The following is a 20,911-nucleotide window of genomic DNA, read 5'->3' on the forward strand; positions in this document are numbered from 1 at the left end:
TATCACCGAAAAACTGAAAATGCCAAATTTCGATTTCGTTTTTCCTAGCGAAAACGCTCCGAAATGGACGGTTCCCGTTAGCACCTTATATGGGCACTTTTTTCGGACAATCTGAATATCAGAATTTCTATAATAGGCTTTCTTATTTGTTATGGAGGCCATATTGGATTTTTTAATTATGAGATATAAACGACAAAAAAAGAAATTTATTTGCATGCATCGCCATCACAGTCTTGGTGATTCAGTAAGATCTAGTTATCCGTGGATGTTTTGTTAAGACATGAATGTAAAACATTTGATTTTGAAATTTTTGTTGTAAATTTATGTAAAAGTATTGGAGCGTACAAATAAGGCAGCTTATATGTTTATAATGTAATGAACTGTATAATGAAATGTAATTGCTTACAATGCGTTTGTATAAGAGGGATGAAAGAATATCGACACGAATGATTTAACGTGTTTATTATTAAAAAATACAAATAAAGTAATTTATTTTAAATCTCGGTTGGCAATCGGTATGACGACACAATACTAGAAATTGGTATAATTACGAAAGGAATATGAATGAAAGGACTTACTTGTTGTTGTTTCGAAGTAGGTCAGTACATCGAAAGCGATAAAGCGATGGTGTTGTTGCTTTTGTTAAAGCGACAGCGTTTTGCGGATGGTCTAGTTAAACGACAGCTTCGACGAGGGCGATTGTAACGACGGTTTCTGGTGTTGTGCACATTGCTCGATGTAAATGACGTGTTGCATTTTAACAAGCAAGTTCATTATTGTCCATGGTTGTATGGCAACATCTTGATACTAGATTGTTGTTCGATGAATTCTGACTGACGAATGTAAGTGTGAATATATACAGAGACAGGCAAAATGGTTATATACAGGGCGTGATAGGATGTTTTCCTTGAAGCAAAAACGAAAGGATAATGATTCTAATTTGGGGAAGCAACGAAAATTTTAAAATGTACTTCGTCGTACGTAGCTTTGTGTTTTACATCAATTTGCCCATGGAAGGGAACTCCGAATTGAGCACTTTGAAGTTTTTCTAAACGCGAGCTTCTGTGTAGACATGTCTCATCCTCATGATTTGATAGTAATGCTTTAAATATAAAATTTTTTTTTATTTAAACAAATTTGCCGACGTGCGCGCCCCAGTTGTGTCAGTGGGTAGGTCTGACTAGGGTTACAAAAGTCCAGAGTTGCAGTTCAAGGTAAGCTCCGATAAGAAGGACTGAAAGTATTGCTCTTATCTTCTCCACGGAAACAGAGCATTTTGCTCGACGAAATTGGTGTCTGAACTGAACTGAGGGTTTTACTCTAACTTGAGTTCTTTTGTACTAATATCTTATATCTTTTTTGAAGGGATAAAAATACGTCCTTATAGTTTATAAAGTCTTTACCGTAACTAGTCTCTGGCAATTTTTTTAAGTCAATATATACACATGCAATTGTACAGTGTGCCAGAAGCAAGAAGTTGTAAGGTAAAAGAATTACGTGTTGCAAAGTTCATCACGAAGTCTGAACACTAAGAAGTTTTGTTGGTTGATTTAATTAATTTAGGGGAGGTTTTTCTGTAACTGCTTTATCAGTTTATGCCAATGTGCTCATATTCGTAATACAATAGAAGACATTCCATGTTGTAATTTACTAGGCGTTGGGGTTTTGCTAACAAAAACTTTAGCATTATGAGAAAGTAGGATTAACTTCCTCCCTTTGATCCAAGGATAATAATTAAGGAGATTATTAAATAATTAAATTGTTACCTACACTAGGTTTTAGGCGTAATTCCATGTAAAGCGTATAATATGAGATGAATTTTCAGTTAGGACCTAAAACGCAAATATAGAATGATAAAACCTAAACGATTTCGTTTCAGAGCGAAGCGTGTGAAATGGTTTTTGATATCTGTTCCAATCGATTTTTCATTAGGGGCAATTGTTATGTGGAAAACCGTTATTTCTCTCGTGTAGACGTCGTTATTTTCGCAAATTTGGCGCACTGTCCGCTTTAATTAAATTTCTAATAAATAAATAAGTTTCAACGTTTATCAAAATGATAGCCCCTGTTCCCACCCTTTTTACCTGATAAATAGTGCAGACTGATGAATAGAAAGCACGTAACAGGTGCCAACAATAGCTGATGGATTATTAATCCAACTAATTGAATTATTCAGAAGCCTCGTTTCTATAGTCGTTTAGGATTATTCCTTGGTTCATTGTAATGGTAAAAATAAACTGGTATAATAAAACTTTCCTTTTGTGCCTAATGAAATGCTTTATCTACATTAATTTTCCCTCGAACGTAAAGTAATTATTCATATACCTACCCTAATGTTTACCTTACATTATACAGTTTATTGCCAAAAGGCGAGTTTATTGTATCGGAAAATGCGTATTCGAGTAATTACAGGCACATCGCATTGTAGTCACTTTGGAACTTTCCAAAATTGTAGCGAATTTTGAACATCATTAAATTTTATAGCCTATAAATAAAAGTACAGCGAAATGAGGACTTTTTAAGTAATATTTGACTTTTATATATCACTTTTTAAAAGCGCCCCAAGAAAGAAAAGTGCCCATTTATGCTTCTGTTTTATGACGCAGTCTGAAAGATTGCAATGGGAGAAGTGTCTAAAAATACACGTACCTCTGCGGAAATTTGCGGTTGTAACAATTATAATCATACGTTATTAAATTGGGGAATTTCAGCTATGATGCTATTCATTAATTTCACAGGAAGGTTCATTAGCAGCACATGCATCCCTTGTTTAAGCTCCTCGAAATGAATAATGCCTTGTTTGTTTAGGGAAATAATAACTCATAGGGCTAAACATACTCGCATCGCAATTGATTATGTTTGTGTTTATTTCGTTAATTATCATTTGTAGTTTATAATAATAATTATATTGTATTTGTTATCGTATGCATGGGATTGTTATTGTATCTCTATCTATTTATATCGGCTAGAAAATTCAGATTTTCTGTACAATTAGACCTGGAAAATGGTGCCTTGGGTTTCGAAGTGCGCGTATAGCGAAGTTACTAACCTGATCGTCTTGCATGCATCAATTGCGGGTGCACCATCCTGTTGAAACCAACTTTTATGTTATTTTTATGTGCTGTACATCGTTGTATCTGTGTAATAGAAAATGCTACTAATTTTTTTACGGCAACAAATAAAGTTGATGATCATTTTTCTAAAACGAAACCTATTGAAAATCTTTCAAGCCTGTCTTGTAGAGCTTAAACAGTGGCAATGAGGAAGTATTTTTTTGGTTTTCAATGTTACCAAAGGTCAACAATCCCATTTTTTTTGCGCCCCACGTAGGTCAAGGTAAAGTTCAAAGGTTGTTCGGCACTTGGCGATGACCTTTGAAAGTAGGTCAAGGTGAAACATAGAGGTCCGTTCGGACATTCACGTCTAAGCATTTTCCCCTCTGGGGGCCACGTGGTTCTGAGTACTAGAACCAAAGGAAGCGATAGCAATGTTGTAATCCCATAAGGCTAATTTCGGGTGCCCTCAAAGTTATCTAGCTCCCTTCTTGACGAGGAAGTGCAAAGGTTGCTCACCTTTCGAAGTCTAAAGTCGAATATCTTCTCCTACATTACCTACATCTTATACATGGGAGCACAGCAGAAATATTGACCAGGGCATGCACATGAAGCAAATTGAATGGTAATTTTGCGACGGTTGCATTGCATGAAACGGAAAAGAAATTAGTGGGATCCAAAAGATCATTTTTAATTCGCATAATAAATTAATAACAATTTTGAAATACTTTAAGAGGCAGTCGGCAGGACGGTGCAGTAGTCTCGTTAGGACAGTACGGTTTATCTCGAGCGCCACCAGGAGATTACCTTCTTGCTCTTGGTCAAGGTCGGTTGGACGGTCGCGGTTTTGCGCAAGCCCTACGCGGTCATATAGAAAACGGAAAACTCCAGGGGTGGGGTGGGTCACTGGCGTAAAATCTAAAACATAATTATTAAGGCACACGGAAAATTTAGTGATTTTACAATGTGGGAAGGAAGCACAATTTAACTAACGGGAAACAAAACAACGGAAAGAAAACTCCCTTTATAATTAACGGAATGAAAACATCAAGAGCTTATCTTGAAGTTAAACGGTACGGTATAATGCAATAGTGAACACTTTGACACGAAAGCCAAAACGAAAAAAGATATCCCTAAGTCATGCTGTTAAAACTTCTTTAATTAATTACTCGATCCCTTGTATGTAACCAGTATGCAATAAAACGTTATATAAATCAATCATCGAAAATCAAAAAAATTACAATTGATCTCTGGTTGCAACGGCCTTTTGAGCTCAAAAGATAGTGAATAGCGCGGCACAAAATATTACGGTATAGCAACGTTTAATGTCTGACACTAATCAGGTACTAATTAATATACTAAAATCGTAATTAAGGCTGAATGACTTTACACTAGGAAAAGCAAAATTTTGATCGACCACGGATTGTCCGTACAAATCGGTGAGCACACAAACGTGACGTTAACGTCAAGAAAACTACTTTACGATGCACAAATAACTAAATTGCTATACAACAGCAATGTAATGTAATTAATTCAAAATACAAACAAGGTAGTATGCACAAATTTATCGTAACTAAAATCGTAGATATCTCTTTTAGACTAGGTCTCGGTACTTTCAAAAACTAATTTACAAAGCAACGCTAACTATAATGTCTCCTCTCCTATAAACAAACTAATTCGAAGGACATAACATAAAATTAAACTGGAAACTTGAACCCTAAAAAGAATTAACATGTAAAACACAAATATTCATATCTCCAATTAATAAGAGGCCTAAGTATTTAGAGAATTCCACGAAATACCTATAGGTTAAATTACAATAATATAATTATACTTGAAAATTTGTTATTAAATCCGCATGGACTTCAATAATATACTCCGCTTAAGTCATCATAATTCGCCACGACGAAATACTACACAATTTAGAAATATACATCCTCGGTCAAAAATTACAGTGACACTCAAACAAAAATAATATGTACCTACTTGCAAAAATAAAACTGTTGCAATGTCCACGTACGTAATAAATTTGAAATATTTACCCGCAAGAGGCGATAATTAATTAGTAACTCATTTATATTCAAATTCTCGTAGTGAACCGCAATTACAATGATTTCCTGTTATAATCCTTTCGCCTAGTTATTATTAAAACTTTACTAATTCTATATCTTGAATTGGAATTCACTCTTAGTTCATCAATTTTAAACGAGGTATTCCGACCAACCGTCTAAAGCCAATTTCATTAATTAATTAAACTTGAATCTACTCCGTAAATTTTTCAATGGAATTATCCCGACCGTGCACCAACTAACTTAAAACAATCGTTATCGCGATTCTTATGTAGTCAAAACTGTTCTTAACGCAAGTATCTTTGTCCTGCATTAACAGATCTGCTTGAAAAAAAGGAAAGAAGCATAAATGTGTTTGGCAAACAATAATTAATTCCCGCAAATGTAAGAAAAGCTAAGAATTTAATAAACCCCTGATAAAATACCCTGTCCATTAAACAGATAATCGTAGAATCCGAATTGTGCTTGAAATGCAAGGGAAGAAAATAATGGCCTGACTGTATATTCCCAATTGGTTTAAGGGTTGCTGGAAGTTGCCGTTGTATTTAATTTGCCAAAGATGAATGTTGTTTACCGAGTTGTGATTGCGAAAGGAATTATTTAGAGGATAATCTGTACCGCTGTTGTGTCACTTAAAAAAGCGACATGTTTTTCCAGGTTAATTGCGTTATTAAATAAAGCTCTTATTTATGGTGAATTGTCTGAGAGGGCTTTCGTTAAATAAATCTGAGAGTGGATAATGCAATTATCAGGTTTTTAAATACGAGCTTGCGACAAAACCGTCCAACTATTGGGCTATACAGTCTATTTACTAGTTATGTTTGTTGACGATTACAGTGAGCCCAGTCAATTTTGACAACAATTTTATTGATCACAGTAAATATGCTTGTTAGGGGTGATTTAGAGGGAGGCTAATTGACAAAAGGTTAGTGTGAACTGATACACCATACAGTCTTTCACAAAAGTAATGATCGCCGGCTAGGCACATCCTACAGCATAGGCAATCAACATTTTTGCATATATTGAGCAACTTAGAAATGCGAACCAACATATCTCCTCCTTGAAGAAACACATGGAGCCCGATTGCTTATGCTACAGAGTTTACCTTTTAGGCGATCATTACTTTTGTCAATGACCGTACAACTAGTACAACGTAGATTCTTAGCAAACTAATATCATAGATTTATTTAAATTTGTGCTAATATTACATGGAATATAAGAAAATGTGACGAATGTTAGATATCATGACAGCATTCGGAATAGGGATTGAAGCGAAAAAAAAACGAAAACAAGAGCTCCCAATCAAGAAAACTAATACGAGAAACCCTACACGATAAAATGACAGAAGGGGATTTGATTATACGGTTTGGACACAGGGAATAGAGAAATATAACTTTATAAAGACAAATTGTTATTGAGATACAAGAGTAAAACGACGGTTGGTTCAAGTTATTGTTTCGCTACGTTCTCGGATAAACAGTAGAGCCAATCCCTAAGCAAAAACCATACTATATATCTTGCACGATTTCAAATTTATTTCTATACGTCAATTCTTTAAATTGAGTGCTGACACTTAAATTGGAATCATAACGTTTTCAATGCCTTAACTCGCTCAAACTTTCAGAACTTTCTATCACAATTACGTCAAGTGCGCAGTATATTCGAGTATATTGACGACCGTTTGTAAACTCTGGGGCCCTTTGGGAACTGTCAGCATAACTTCAGATTGAAAGATGCCTTCATAACCAAATAGTGTTTTCTATATTCAACAACTAAAACTTATAATATCCCTGTAATGGCAGATCCATTTTTCTTGTATTGACAAGAACAAGAAGGAAACTGCTATTTTTTTACTGGAACCTAATTAAATAGTTAATTATAATGCATTTCTTTATTTTAGCAACAATTTCCACAATTACAGCACTATCTGTGTTGTGTGCGTCTTCAGGTGATATCACTACAAAGACCCGTCAAGTCCGAAACTTTTCTTTAGCAGCTTTATACAGATAGAAGCGGATTTTACTTGAACACAGAACACGCGTTTGGGGTTTATACAGGGCGTTATATCCCAATACCTACAAGAAGGATTGTAGAAAGATCCGTGCCGGAAAATTCGTGTTAGTAAATTCGCTCCTGATAATTCGCTCCCAGAAGATTCGGCCACGAAAATTTCGCTTACTTAGAATTTGCTCTCGTTGGGATACTTCTTCACCAAGAACTCACTCCAAGGAAAATTCCAGTTCAGGAAAGTTCGACTTATCTTGGAACGAGATGCTATGCCCAGCCTGTCACAACTGGCTGCATTCATTTAGCGTTATCATATAATGATTTAGATTCACATCAAAAAGCAATCAGTAATGAGTAGTTCCAAAAGTTATTTAACAAAAATTTTCTCATAAAGATCTTCATGTTGGTTGCAGTATTTTCTAATGTAAGTAGGTATAGGAGTTTCCATTGGCCTTCAAAAATTCTTCGCCCCCGGAATACTAGCTTCCCAAGGAAACATGGCCACAAGTTAATCTTTTTAATTTTTAATCTACCCGAGCGTCCCGAGCGAATCTTTCGGAGCGAATTTACCACATACGATGGGAAACGTGTATTGTATCTTGTATCAAACCAAACACTTTATACTTGTGAGATATCGTTCCTCACAGGAACGGACAGACCGACATCATCATCATCAAGACAAGAAAAATAGGCCCTTACGTTGTTAAAAAAAACTGTGAGCAAAAAAATCATCTTGTACAGTAAAATCCGACCTAATTTAAACTCGTTCGAAGCTAGTCTTTTGATTGATTAGTAAAAAAATTGCTTTTATAGCAAAAGTGGACGCAAATATTGGTGACTATTAATAATTAATTTGGGAAAAGGATATGGTCAATCAAATTAGTTGATCTTGTTGTTTTCAAGAATTATCCATTGTATTTTCTTCGAAATGAAACTATTACAAATAGAAATTGGTTTCTAGAAACACAAGCACAAGCTTAATATTATGAATCCTTCAGATGCTTGAAAATGAAATTCATTTTTTAAGTAAAAGTGTGATCTCTGTAATCTCTATCCGACAATTCCTGCACATTTAATTCTCTTTCATCTAATGTAAAGTTAAATGAGCGATTTAGAATAATTGCCTTGAGCTTTTGATAATGGTCTTTTGAATGTTCGTCAAACTGAATCGCGCAGTGCTCGATGAAAATTTGATTAAAATGTGAATATCCGCAATCTTCCTTTGCATCAAATTGCTTGGCGGAACACTGTTATAAAGGTACTTGCAGTAAAACCGCAACGTGTGATTTTTTCATTTTAAAAACCTCAGCCCTTAAAAATTGTTTTGGGTTTCCGGCAAATGAAAAAAGCTTCAGAAAACAATAAAAATAAAGCTAAATACGAGTGTAACAGTTGACCGAGCAAGTGGTGGTTAGAGAAACGTAAAAATGTCAAGATTGGATAAAATATCTGCAAAAGAGCATTGAAGGGCAAATCAATACTATCTCGTTTGGGAATATTTAAGCTTGATAAGCACACGTACTGTGAAATGGATTGGAGCAATAACAGTTAACGATAAATTTAATCAAAAACAACACGCAGTGTATTTCTCCCACATTTTATGGTCGGTATAAATTTCTCAAAAACTTTTACACCGCCGTAGTGCCGCCGCCAGCAAAAATTATGAATGCACGTCATCGCTTAAAAGCAAAGCTAGTAAATAAAGAATGTCTCAAAATAAGAACGCCTTTAAACTCGAAATTGTATGAAGCTCTCGAGATTTATGCATAACAGTTTAATCCAAAGCCGACTTAACCTACACAAAATTTTTCTACACAATTGCATTTGACAGTCAACATAAATTTAAGTTAAGCGCAAGCAACCTGCCGGTATTAATAAATATATTAGAACTTACTTTTTTGGATAAAAACACGAAAGCGTAAGAACTTTGAAGAGGATATAAAAAAGTACATCTCATACACCCACTACAAAGGTAATAAAATGGGTAATCTCATATAAAAGTTAACTACAAAGGGCAGAATGCTAAGGACTACTTCAAAATTTTTCTCTTTAAAGTTACCTTCATAATTTTACGGGCGCATTTTTGTATAACCACATAATAAAGGGTCGCCTGCGTGTACGAATTCTTGGCTTAATAAGAATGAGAAGCTGGGAATTCAAAAATCACACATTTGAATGTATGTACCTACCTAAGACACGAATTCTGTTGTACGGGTATCCTATACTTATATATCGAATGAATTATTGACTTGACTGAGAATTTGATGAATACAGACTCAGACTGTAACGTATATTTAATTACGCGATTTATTTATTTACAATTAACTAATAATAAATGCATATCAGTCTTGAAATGAACAATTATCGTTTGTCACTCACAATGTATAGCACAATCCACAAAATCCACCACATTCTTTGGCATATGTCGCGGCCCAGCGCGATGGCAACAAAAACAGTGGTGAAACGCCCCTGATACAGCGACGTCGGAAGTGAATAGCGGTTGGGGGGGCAAAAATCAGCGACCATCTGAAAGGTCCCTCCCATGCAAAATTAATTCGTAATTAATGCAAAGCAGTGGGTTTTTTAAGGACCCTGAAACCTGTTTATTTAATCAATCAAATAATGTATTTCTGAAAGAAAAGTTTTGAAAAAAATTTAAAAAAGTGTCGGAGAATGTCTAGTTATTCTAGTTATTAATATTTTATTTAAAAAATAATGAAGAACTAGAACATACAAAAGTTGCAAAAATTTTGTTCCTATTTATTGCACTATTGTATGTACATTGTAAAGAAAAGCAAGCATAAAAAATTAAATATGTATATCAAAAAATTTTTCGCTTTTGGCAGTTTTGCTGGCAAATCTTTTCAATATGGTCTTCTCTGTATCACTTTAAGGGGCGGCAGTACAGCCCAAAAGTAGCCGAGAAACCCCAAAACACCTTAGTAAAAGTTATTTAATAAGCGAGATAACATTTGTTTTATTTTTTACATTAAACGATTAATCTGTGTACAAATCTAGCAATCTACTACTACTTAATCAGCATTGTCCACTTAAATTATTTTTTACTAAGGTGTTTTGGGGTTTACCGACTCCTTTTGAGCTGTACTGGCGTACTGCCGCCTCTTAAAAGGATACAGAGAAGACCGTAAACACCCTTTATATCCTCTACTTCTACACTTTTTGTAATTTCTGCATGCACATGCAGTAGGAGACGTGTTAGTCGCTTTTGAGTGATGTATCTACTCATTCTTAGAGGGGGCGCGGCCCCCCTTGTGTAAAAACTGAGGGGGCGACTCGCCCCCTCTGACCCATACTTCCGACGTCGCTGCCCTGATAGTACCTACCAGGGACGCATCCCCAGGACAGTTGACTAAATCCTGGAAGAGGCGGCGACGCAAGGCATATGTCAATGTTTCAAGTTTCAGGTTTCAACAGGAGCCCGAAGTATTTATCACCAATATTTTACTTCTGCAAGAACTCACAGAAGCACAATTCGATTTGTTTATATAGCAAACGCCCATCTTTCTCGAAAGTTCTCGAAACGCTCCCGAATATTCTAGAATGTTCCCGAACAAACACGACATATTTCCTGGAAAGAATGTGTTTTTGTTTCTTATCGCCGACAACCAGTCTTTTATGACAGTTTTTACAATACTTTAGGCGCCATACTATTTTTGACTTAAAGACCGTTGCTGATCGTTGCTGGAGTGCTTGAGGGGGTGAAAAGCGAGACTGGATTGCCTCGATTAACTTCCGAAAATTCCAAAGAATTTATTAAATAAATTTTGATGAACACAGGTGGTCGACAAATACAATAAAAATCTGAAAATGACTTACTTACACTATTTATAACAATCCAAATAATCTGGTCGTACAAGACTTGCGATATATGGTGCACTAAACTCACACAAGCGCTAACAGCTTGTGAACACTTTTGCTTTATAACAAAGAAGAGAAAGAAAACTCGTTTGTATAAGATGAACAAATTTTCGGTGGCTGTTCAGACGGTAGGAAGTTTTAACTTTTAATAAGAAGAGAATTTGAACCAAAAACCTCGCTGCTACACTGCTTCTTTTTTCAACTCGGCAGAACTTTTTCCGTAATCGGACTAGGCAAGTTTATCTTCTCACACAACTTTGGTGAACTTGCTTCTGCATAGATTTATAATAAAAAATGGCGAACTGCGTCTTTAACAAAACAAACAGATGTAGACGGTTTCCAATCGTCGCGAAAACAAACAGCGGCAGCATCCTCGTTTACTCGTTGTCTCCGGTACACAACGACACACAACTTCCACCATATAATAAACTCATTCATAATGAATTTTTCAATACACGCGCAAAAATGTTTCCACTTGTTGAAATGAAACGCGCATTCTTTATAAAATCTGCACCTCCTTATCAGCCCCAGAACACGTGTTTTAATTAAATTTCATCTGATAATAAAACTCTTTATCGCAAACGACCAGATGTAATCTTGTATAAAGTACGCAAACTTGACGAGGTGTGTCTGCATTAAAACATCTTATCTAAATTAAACAATAATAAATTTCTAAAAGGAAAAACAAATACGGAAATACCAATTTAAGTAAAATAAACCAACTCTATGTTTAATTGTAAAGAAACCCACCGGATTTGCACTTAAAAAATTAAAACATATTTTTCATAAGGATGTCTCGTCATTGTTTTTGGTGTTCGGACCGAAATAACGTCTACAAGGCGTAGTTTACATAACAGTATATTCGTTTTAAAACCTCGCATTGCAGTGCCGTGTTTTTTTGGTGAATTTAAAAAAGAGAAATTCAAGCCTATATGTTACTTATGATTAAACACAGTCAGAGTGCATGCCTCAAGTTACAGAAATAATGACGGCTAAAGTTTTACCTTTCGAACAAGCTTAAGAACCCGATCTTAGATTTACGATCAAGTTTCAGATGGCGACCTAGCCCTAATTGCACACACGAAAACTAAGCATGTTATTATAGGATTTAATTAAGGTATTGCTTGTTGGTAATTTAATAAGCTGTGTTAATACATAGTTAGGATGTGGTTATTTATATTGTAGATTACGCCAAACAACAAATTGTTGTCATCACCCTTTAACATTAAGCGACTACTGCAAAAATAATTTGGAATTAACGCTAATATGTACTTTCTTTTACGAAGAAAAAGTAGATGTACCCTAAAATTATAGTCAAACATTAACACAGTGCAAAGAAATGGAAAATGTATTGATCTTATGTCACATTCTTGTATTGATAATCAGGGAGATTGATTCCATTAAACTCGTAGGAAGGAGCGATGCCTGCACGTCACAAATAAAAATTTACGGGCTTGCCAATATCCTGTTAATGAGCCGTCTACCTCTCCCATAGTGTGCAGGTCAATTTACTCCAACAAGGGTAAGTTATTTATTGATTTAGGGTTAAGTACAGCTGACAAGGTATTCTTTCTTCGCACGCTTGTAGTGATGCTCTCTCTAAAAAGGTTGAAATCGATAGTTAAAGGAAATTTATTTAATACCTGTCTAACGAAATGCCTATTTTTTGTGTGGAAAGGTAAACAATGATCTCATTCTTTCTTTTTGTTCCTAATCCTTACTAATCGGAGTAAAATGTAGAGTCCGCTGGCTTTAAACGGTTATAAAAAAAACTACCTAACCGATTTTTATCAAATAAAGCGTAATATAATCGTCAACTATTTCTACGTATCCGTACGTAATGTCATATTTCTTATTAAATTTGGGAAAATGTGATAGTGAAATATGTACGGGAAAGCGCGCTTTTTCAATGAAAGTATACGAACTCAGAACTTTAGGATTTAATTACAAAAAAAGTATTCACTCAAATGGGATAATGTTTACGTATGTGATAGAATACACCTTTAACTATACGTCGATACATTTTTATGCATTTCTGTATAATTACGCAAACGTTACAGCGATAAAATGACAGGCGCGTTTATTCGCTTATTATAAGATACACTTTAAAAAGTTTTGTTCATATCGATAAAGGACAATTACAAATGATATGATCACGGAATAGAATCAATGACAAAAAAATGTGAAGGGCTGCAGGAATTAATTGAGCGAAAGAGATAAACGCAACACCTCGAGCGGTGTTGAGGGGAAGGTCATTTAATCGCAAAGTTGTACCTTGCAGCAATGTTTCGTATAAAGCGGCACACACGCTAAGTACACGGTTAAGTAATATATGCATGAAATTGTTATTATGTTTGCCGCACATCACACATGAAACCCGCGGGTTATTATTCATCTTGTTTCGTACGTAGAGTATTGGCTAATTTACACAAAAACAAACATCCACAAGTTGTTTTCAGACAATATGTACGCATTTATGACGTTTGCTATTTTATTCATCTTATAAAAAAAGAATGAAGTCGTTTCCTTCAATAATAGCTGCGTTGCAATGTTTTTGCTTTTCCGCTAATTACGTAAAAAGGGAACAAGATATTTCCATAATTTTTTCTACAATAGCTACAGCAAGAATTGGGTTATGTAATACCCGAAATGTATGAATTTTCGTGGAAAAATAAACTATTTATGGACCTGTACAGTTGAGCATCGCGACAAATCACGCATTTTAGAGTACTTTTTTGTGAGGAAAATTCGATAACGTAAAAAGTCCTGGCAGCAAAAATTTATAATTTACGTATGTTAACAACAACTTACCAATTGATACGTTCCAAAAATTTCATTAATATCGGCTCCAGCGATTTTGAGATTTGAGCCTTCAAAGTGAGCGGACTCTACATTTTACTCCGATAGTAGTGTATGTTATTAACCGCTTGGAGTTCGTAGACGATAAGGCTATTTGCACACACACCGATTTTGGACGGCCGATTTTTTACCGGTCGTCCAAATTCCAATAGTGAACCACGGAGGGGAACGGGACCTGGCACATACGCCGGCCTCTGATCGGTGCCGGTAAAATGCCGGCGAGCAGCCGGCCACTGCCACTGTATATCGCCGATGCCGGAGAAGCACCGGCGACACAGTGACCTACGTGACTAAATACACGCTTGCACATGCACCGATTGTTTACCGACCGTCCTCAGCAGTTCTTGCAATCGCCATCTTTAATTCCAGCCGAGTGCTCTGTTACCATATAATACTATACTTTGCATTGGAGTAAAAAATGACACCCCACTTTTTTTTACGGGAATACACGTTTTTAAGTACCAGGAATCCGAATTAAACAAAATCTCAAAGATGTCGGTCTGTCAGTCCGTCTGTACTCTCATTTTCGGCTAAACGGCTGAAGCGATTGGAACCAAATTTGGACATAGGTATATTCATATTTTTTTTAAATAATTTAGTGCATTGTGTATATACATACGTATTTTATACTTACCTCAATGTTAAAGCAAGCCTTTCTCGTGAAGGAATAGAGTTTCTCATTTTAGTGTTCTGGTGTTGGATTTCATTTTTCAACTTCTCATGGAGCTCGTCAAAGGATGCAATTGACATTCTGAAGAAGTTGAAAAATTTACTGTCATCAAGCCTTAGTTCTTCAAAAAGAGTGTAGAATGTTCCCGTGCGTTCTCTGCTTTGATTGATAGGATGAATCCAGCACTTGCGCTTAATCCTACGGTGCTTTATGCGGCGATACAATAACCACATAGCAACAACTCGTCTAGGTTTCATTATTATTCAATCACCTCGTGACACGACAACAAAGCAATTGATTGTTTGACCGGTAAAAATCCGTTATGTCTGCAAGCACCTGCTATCGATAAAATATCGGCCGATTTTTTGCCGACCATCCAAAATCGGTGTGTGTGCAAATAGCCTAAGTGAGTGAGCTTGTTGCTTTTTTGAAACATGATAGTAACCTCTTGTTATTAAAGCAGCTAATAGTTATTTATTATTACAAGACGATAAAGGGATATTTTAATCATTGAGTGAAATGTGTTAATTCACGAGTGGCACAGCCACGAATGAATTAACTTTCACGAGATGGTTAGTTTCCATTTATCGTCGTGGATAATACAAACCTTTATTTTATAGCAGAAGCAATAATAAAGCATTGTTCTGACAATTCTGAATTTAATTTAGAGACGTCAAAAATAGCAAGCTTAGGTTCTGCCGTAGCGATCGTTTCCATAGAAACAGAATTGTTATATGTTCTGAATGTCATTTTATATCGTGCATTTGAAATAAGAATGACAGATGTCATTAGAATGCACAATCATTTATTTAATTTTATCTACCCTTACGGTTAAAGTGATCACTTTATCTATCCTTACGGTTAAAGAACGGCTTATCCTACTCATTCAAACCTATTAAAATGTCAATTTAACATGTGCTACAAAAAAGTTAACCAAAACTATTCATGTAATATGTCTTAGTTTTCAAATGGCTTGAGAGGAACAAATTTGGTAACAGAAAGGTGATTTACCTTCTTTTACATAAATTGAATGAGCAGGTAAACATGTGCCGCATGTAATAAATGTTCGGAGTCACGAACCTAACTAAAGAGGCAAGAATCCATTCTTTTGTTGTTTTTGGGACCATTATCATTTTTTTAAATTTCGGACTTGCCATTTCTATTTTATATTTTCAATGAGCTCGTCATTCCAACAAAAAACTACGGGCCGAATGCACAAACAATAAATAATCAGGCCGTTAGTTAATCGGTATGATTAAATTAAACCTTTGATTAAATTAGATTGGTATGCACAAAACAAAAACACTCCTTGATTAACTAACCAAGGTGATTAAGCATTGATTAAATATTTTGTAAGAATTGGCGCCGGCAACGTTGTACTTTTATGGAAATGTGTGATTTTTTTTACAAAGCCTACTTTAGTGGAACGCTTTTCTTTTTTGTTATCTGTCATCTAATAATCAATTTATATTATTGGGTTAATAATGGAAAAGAAGATACGGGGAAAAAACTTTACCGAAGTGGAAAGAGAACATTTACTCCAAATAATTGAATCGTAAGCAAATTTACATTGTTATTATACTCGTAGTAACTTAGTGATTGTCCTGAATTCGATAAAAGTTCCGGTTGAATTTTGAGTTGTTATAGGTATCATTTTAGCTGCCACAATAATTACAATGATAAAGTTTCTCCGAATACTCATGTTTTTCCAATTTAGTAAGAAACATATACTAGAATCGAGAGTGACGAGCGCCCAGATCCTTCTGCAGAAACAGCAAGCTTGGAAGTGCGTTACAGAAGATTTTAACTCCGAATGTATCAGCAAAAGAACCACCAAGCAATTAAAGCATTTTTATGATAACATAAAGCGGAATGCGAGAAAAGCGGAGGCATCGAGTAATGTAAGTAATATACGTCGTTTGTGGTTATAAACATAGCTATTATCGGTACGATTCTAGAAAGAAAGGTACCGAGAGCAATTAAAAAAAGCTTTCGATGGAGAAATGTCACAAGACGATATAGAAAAGCTTCCAGAAGAAGCTTTATATGCCGCAAAATGTGAAAAGGTAATTTAATCATGAAAGGATTCCGTCATTTTTAATTGTCTGTTTTATTCTTATTTCCAAGGAAGGAAGAAAGAAAACTGGAGGAGGAAGCTGCGAAAGCACCACCAACGACTCAATGAGTCTGGTGCTATCGATAATGGGTGATACGGTAAAGCCTTTACCAAATCCATTTGATAGTGCCAGCTCTTATCACGGTACAAATCAAAGTTTGCATTTACTTAATAAAAAACATTGTTTTAAAGATGACGAGGCAATATTGCTATTAGAACCTTCTCCCCCAGCAATCATCCCTGAAGTGGTGGACCAAAGTATACCATCCTGTTCCTTTTCTTCCATAGCTGATCGCCAACCTGCGCCAAAAGGTGGAATAATTGCTGCAAAACGGCGACCTAAAACTAAGATGTCCATTCAACAAATTAAAAAAAATTACTACCTTCAAAAGTTGAAGAATGCTAGGCTGGAATACAGCACTCTCCTAATGGAGAAAAATTTTAAAAAACGCATTTTCATGAATCAATTAAGTAAATGAACATATTTTCTATTCAAATAAAATGGTGTTGATAATATTGACTGTATTTTTATACATTGGTTGGTCATGGTCATGCTAATCCCCGTAAATATAATAACTCTGATCTGTCTGATGGCATCGTCGTTACTAAAAATGTACTTAGGTACCTACTCATAGTTAAATAAAGTCTTTGAAGAAACACACTTGCTGAGAATGCAGGGTCGAAACACTTTAAGAATTACAAAAGAAAAGGTGCATAGTTAAACGAAAGAATTGAAATATTCATAAACAAAACCACATAATAAAATGTTATTTTTCTGCAAGCTCTTTTGGGATTGCCTCCTATTAATGTCAGTACCTATATACCTGACGAAGTCGAAAATCAGCAAAAAAGTATTTCGCTGAAGTTTAAGATGACTTCGCAGTTAGGTGCTGGATTCAGCTGTTTAACTTCTGTGTTCCTTTTTTAAGGAAGTAAATGAACAAATAAACGGACAGAACAAATTTATTAACTGAAAGTAGTATTAACTAGAGCAGTTCTAATGGATGTATTTTCATTCCGGTAACCTTCTGCGATCGGTATGTCTTCAGCTCTGCCTTGATTTTCAAAAAATTCGTTTAAATGGTCATTTGAATCAATGGCAATATTGTGTAAGACCGCGCATGCAACTATTATCATCAAACATACGTGAACAGTATTTCTCAAGCCTAAAAAGAGACAAGGAAACCTTCTTTTTAACACACCGAATGTTCTTTCGATCGTATTCCTTGTTGCCACATGTGACCTGTTGTATCGTTCTTCTGCGGGCGTTCGGGGATTCAAGAAAGGGGTTAAGAGATATTTCTTACAAGCATATCCAGAGTCCCCCAATAAATAAGTTCCTGCTCCGTATTGGTCAGCTTCAAATTCCGGGATTAATGGACTATCATTGAAAATAGTACTGTCATGAACAGATCCTGGCCATCTACTTATTATGTGCCTGATTTTTAATGTGGCATCACATATGGCTTGCACATTAATAGAAAAGAAGCCTTTTCTATTTCTATATAGCTCAGCATTATTTCCACCAGGAGACTGTATCTTGATGTGTGTGCAATCTATAGCTCCAATCACTTTAGGAAACCCTCTGATTCTGTAAAAGCCTCTACAGACTTGTAAAATGTCGTCTTGGTTCTTGGGCATGTTTATAAAATTTGGCCTTTGACGAGCAAGATGTCTGGTGACTCTATTTATCACACGACAGGCAGTACTCTGATTTACGTTGATATGATCTCCAATAACTCTTTGATATGTTCCAGTTGCATAGAACCGAAGAGTTATTAGAAGCTGGGTTAGGCCATCAATACTTTTGTTCCTCTTGGTTTTCGGTTCTATTAAATGTCCAAACATATGAAGCAAATTTTGTACTATTGGCTTCGAAAACCTGTACCTCATTTTGAAATCGATATCATCGTATATTTGAAAAGGATTGTTTCTATCCCTTATAAATCTTATTCTCCTGGCGGGGGCTTCCTCTTCATCGGAGGACGAAGAAAAAGAGGAGAGTGAAATGTCCAACATGAAAATGGCTAAATAAACAGTAAGGAATTATGTTATTTATAAGTAAAAAGTAATTTTTCACTTACATATTATTTCCAAATTTATTTATGAAAAAGTAAGTACCTATTAAAAAATGAACTGAACACAAACTGAGAACTTTAACACTAATTAACAATAAGGAACATCTCGAATAACTATTAGAATAGGTCAAATTATTCTATAAAAATACGTTCCACAAGATCAAATTGAACATTATCAACGAACTGTCAGTTTAATCAGTCAATGAGCACCGGTTAAATTTTGCCGTGATTAAAGCCGACTTGACGGCGTCGTTAATGCTAATTCTTTTTTGTGCATAGGAATTTTAGCTTAATCGATGTTTAACAGTTCCGTTAAATTAACTAATTTAATCAAAGCAAATGTCATTTTTTAATCGAAACAAATGAGTTAACAGCGCCGTTAAGCTTTGATTAACTTTTGTGCATTCGGCCCTACGTGTATCGCATAGTTGCTGAACCAAGTAATTATGATATTATGTTTTTTTTCAGAACCATATTAAAAAAATTATACTTGATGATGGCCCTAAACCCAAACGTCGGACGTCTATCTGATCATAGTAGCTCGTAGTGTAGAAACCATATCCTTTGTTTTAAAAAATCTCTTTAGAAGTCACAAAAATAAAAAAAAAATTAGCGAATCTTTTTTCAAGTATCTCTGAAAGTATTCAAATTTTTTTACTTTCTAAGCAGCGTAAGATTAGATACTGATTCACGCTTTCGAGATCCCATGGTTCCCTTGAATTTAGTACACCCTGTATACTTTTTGCGCCAAGCTGGGTTTTAAGTAAATCCAATGTATCATCTACAGTACTTGGTTAGAGCAGGATACGTGACTCAGATGGGTCTTTAGTGGTAAATAAAAAAAAGCTTGAAAGATTTACAAAATTACAGGGCAGAAAACAAAATATAAAGTTATTAGGGATTTCTTCAGGAAAAGGATTGCTCGTTTTTGCATCTAAAAAACGCACTTCTACCACGAGGACATTGAATGCCGATGTATGTGAAGAATGTTTTGAACAAATACTTACTGAAAATTATTCCGGAAGGGTTGATTATCGTTGCAAATTCCATGCATAAATAATAACAAACGGAACAATTCCCAACAACATTCTAGAAGAAAGAGAACCAGATAATTGTTGCTTGATAAAAATGTATCCTTTCAAGATAACCCCCTCTAATTGGATAACAAACATAATAGTTCAGTGCTAAAGTGGAATTTGGAATGTACTCGATTAAGTTGGTCTGAGTTGAGTCCTAGGAGAATGAGAAGTGGCAAGAAATAACAGTGTTTCCACGTTGCGCACGTTATATGTAGAGCTTTTTAGAAACGCGTACTAGATTACCGTGGAAAACTGGTGGAAATGCATTCAACATGTGATAAAAAATAAACGTGGGATGGGCAACGCCTTAGATATGTCCGTTGAATCACTAATTATTAACGTTAACTGCTGAAGGCAGCTCTACGAATGAAGAAGAAACCGATACACATTCTTTAACGTATAACATTTCTTTTCTATTTACATTTAAAACAGTTAAAAGCCGATTATAGGAGACCCTTTCATACCCCTATTACTGTGGGACGGAGTTTGCATATTTGTGACTATTGAATACAAGTTTACAAGTGTAAATGACTTTTTCAAAGTTTTCGTTTTCTCTGCGCGGCAGTATGACAGACTATAGTTACGTTTACATGACAGCTTTGTTACAGTATTGTTCCTTTTATCTTATAAAAGGTAATAAGAAAAATGCAAAACTGTCTCATTTCGTTGCATTGCTCCTATTAGAAATCAGATACGTTTCAAAGAAACTTGTTTTGAACTTGTGTAATGTCCATTGAAGCATTCTTTTATCAGGCTACATCAAGACGGCGAGTTAACTTTGTTATAGCTTACTTGTTTGAAAGTTGAAAATAGATTACATTTCATTGAGAAACTTTGTAATTCACATTTTCAAAATTAATGTAAGATTACTTTAGAACTGATCTGTTGTAAAGCACTTACAACAATCTTCGTTTAAACATTGTAAATTTATTTAAATTGTGGAGGATGAAAGGAACTAACAATAACAATTTTATACCATGTGAAATGTAGGTAGTCATTAGTTCTATTCTTCTTATTTATTTAATATAAGTATACTATTTGCAGTTCTATTTGTATATGGGCTAGGAGTCAACCAGAATTGGCGTTACTTATTCCATTTTT

The 20,911-nt window shown here is 35.2% G+C and overlaps 2 protein-coding genes across 5 annotated transcripts in view; both read left to right on the forward strand.

The window, feature by feature from the left end:
* The window catches only part of LOC116167679 (matrix-remodeling-associated protein 5-like), a 79,258-nt gene that overhangs the window by 8,043 nt on the left and 50,304 nt on the right, over window positions 1-20,911 (forward strand). The gene's annotated exons all lie outside the window — the stretch shown is intronic.
* On the forward strand, window positions 15,700-17,169 carry LOC116167682 (myb/SANT-like DNA-binding domain-containing protein 3). Of its 3 annotated transcripts, none has more exons than XM_031483139.1 (5): window positions 15,700-16,092; window positions 16,255-16,438; window positions 16,496-16,603; window positions 16,665-16,797; window positions 16,846-17,169. In XM_031483139.1, the coding sequence occupies exons 1-5, from the start codon at window positions 16,022-16,024 to the stop codon at window positions 17,130-17,132; spliced, it is 783 nt and encodes a 260-aa protein (XP_031338999.1). In that variant the 5' UTR covers window positions 15,700-16,021; the 3' UTR covers window positions 17,133-17,169. The 3 variants fall into 3 exon arrangements, with proteins under 3 accessions (XP_031338999.1, XP_031339001.1, XP_031339000.1); XM_031483141.1 differs by having other exon boundaries at window positions 15,702-16,092; window positions 16,197-16,438; XM_031483140.1 differs by having other exon boundaries at window positions 15,705-16,092; window positions 16,185-16,438.

This window comes from Photinus pyralis, unplaced genomic scaffold (assembly GCF_008802855.1).
Source record: "Photinus pyralis isolate 1611_PpyrPB1 unplaced genomic scaffold, Ppyr1.3 Ppyr1.4_LG4, whole genome shotgun sequence".
Taxonomy (NCBI): Eukaryota; Metazoa; Arthropoda; class Insecta; order Coleoptera; family Lampyridae; genus Photinus; species Photinus pyralis.